Here is a 1,636-nt window from a genome sequence, read left to right as displayed (position 1 = left end):
GTCGGTAACTTCCAAGTAACTCACCTTGTGATGACGTCACTGCTTCGTATAAAAGATGGCGCCAGCGGTAGAATCAGCGCACTCAGCCGACACCCGCTACATGGGAAGGTCAAAGTTCCATTCCATCATTACCTTCGCAACGAAATACTAACACCACCAAGATGGTCCTCTCAGATAACTCAGCCAACAATCTTGTTGAAAGCTACAGGTATGTTTCTCTTGAGAATTAACTTGTGTATAAAAGTTTATGGAATAATATAGTGTTTAGATAATGCAAATACACACGATTTTACTCTTGAAAAGTGGTTATTTACAAGTGATTCTAATTTCGTAAGGGGTTTAAGATTTAAAGGAAGTCCGAATGATTATGAAAATAAACTTTTCTTTTTAGCAAAATGATAGGGGATAATTTGTAGATAAACTAACATGCTCCCTCTCTCTCTATCTAGCGTTGTAAGCGAAATCACCCGCAATGTAGCAGAGGCCAGGAAGAAGAATCTCGACCTAGACACCCCCTCCATCTGTGTTTCCCATGGCAAACTTTCCACTCTTAAGCCCAAGGTAGGTTGGAAGTCTTATTGGTAATGAGTGATTCTATGTAGTGTTTATCATGTTTGGGTATATAACAATTTGGACAGAGAATAACAGATTACATTTTCTGTGTGCAGGTGCGAAAGTTTGTAGAAGAAGGTGTTCGGCTGTGCCTGCCAGACAAAGTTCACATCTGCGATGGAAGTGAACGTGAGCTGCGAGACCTGCTGAACGTGATGCAGCAGGCAGGCATGATCGAGCCCCTCCCCAAGTACACCAACTGCTGGCTGGCCCGCACTGATCCAGGGGACGTGGCCCGCGTGGAGAGCAAGACCTTCATCGTGACAAAGGACCGTCGAGAGACCATCCCCACTCCTAAGGAGGGTGTCAAGGGACTCTTGGGAAACTGGATGTCACCTGAAGAGCTGAAGAAGGCTGTCAAGGAACGGTTCCCAGGATGCATGAAGGGAAGGACCATGTACGTGGTGCCGTTCTCCATGGGTCCCGTGGGATCCCCTCTCTCCAAGATCGGCATCCAGTTGACAGACTCCCCTTATGTGGTGGCCTCTATGCGCACCATGACCAGGATGGGAAAAGCCGTGCTGGACACACTTGCTGAACAAGACTTCGTCAAGTGCCTCCACTCGGTAGGATGTCCACTTCCTCTGAAGAGGACGTTGGTGAACAACTGGCCGTGTGACCCCGAGAGAACCATCGTGACACACGTCCCAGAAAGCAGTGAGATCATCTCCTTCGGATCGGGATATGGTGGCAATTCCCTCCTGGGAAAGAAGTGCTTTGCCCTTCGCATTGGTTCCACCATCGCCCGTCGTGAAGGCTGGCTGGCCGAACACATGCTGATCCTGGGCATCACAAACCCACAAGGAGAGAAGAAATACATCGCAGCTGCCTTCCCCTCCGCCTGCGGCAAGACCAACCTGGCCATGATGACCCCATCCCTCCCGGGATACAAAGTGGAGTGTGTGGGCGACGACATCGCCTGGATGAAATTCGACGAGGACGGCATCTTGCGTGCCATCAATCCTGAGAACGGCTTCTTCGGCGTGGCCCCTGGGACCTCCATGCACACCAACCCTGTGGCCAT

At 49.8% G+C, this 1,636-nt stretch overlaps 1 protein-coding gene across 1 annotated transcript in view; it reads left to right on the top strand.

Moving 5' to 3' along the window:
* The first annotated feature begins 21 nt into the window (after window positions 1-21).
* Window positions 22-1,636, top strand: part of LOC122242261 (phosphoenolpyruvate carboxykinase, cytosolic [GTP]) — a 2,652-nt gene continuing 1,037 nt past the window's right edge. The window contains exons 1-3 of the mRNA XM_042999524.2: window positions 22-208; window positions 450-561; window positions 669-1,636. The exon at window positions 669-1,636 is cut by the window's right edge and continues 1,037 nt beyond it. Of these exons, the coding sequence (XP_042855458.1) occupies window positions 162-208; window positions 450-561; window positions 669-1,636 (1,127 nt within the window). The 5' untranslated portion in view covers window positions 22-161. The remainder of the gene's footprint in view (window positions 209-449; window positions 562-668) is intronic.

This window comes from Penaeus japonicus, unplaced genomic scaffold (genome assembly GCF_977035675.1).
Source record: "Penaeus japonicus unplaced genomic scaffold, GWHDUDI00000001_assembly GWHDUDI00000024, whole genome shotgun sequence".
Lineage (NCBI taxonomy): Eukaryota > Metazoa > Arthropoda > Malacostraca > Decapoda > Penaeidae > Penaeus > Penaeus japonicus.
This window is presented reverse-complemented; position numbering and strand designations above follow the sequence as displayed.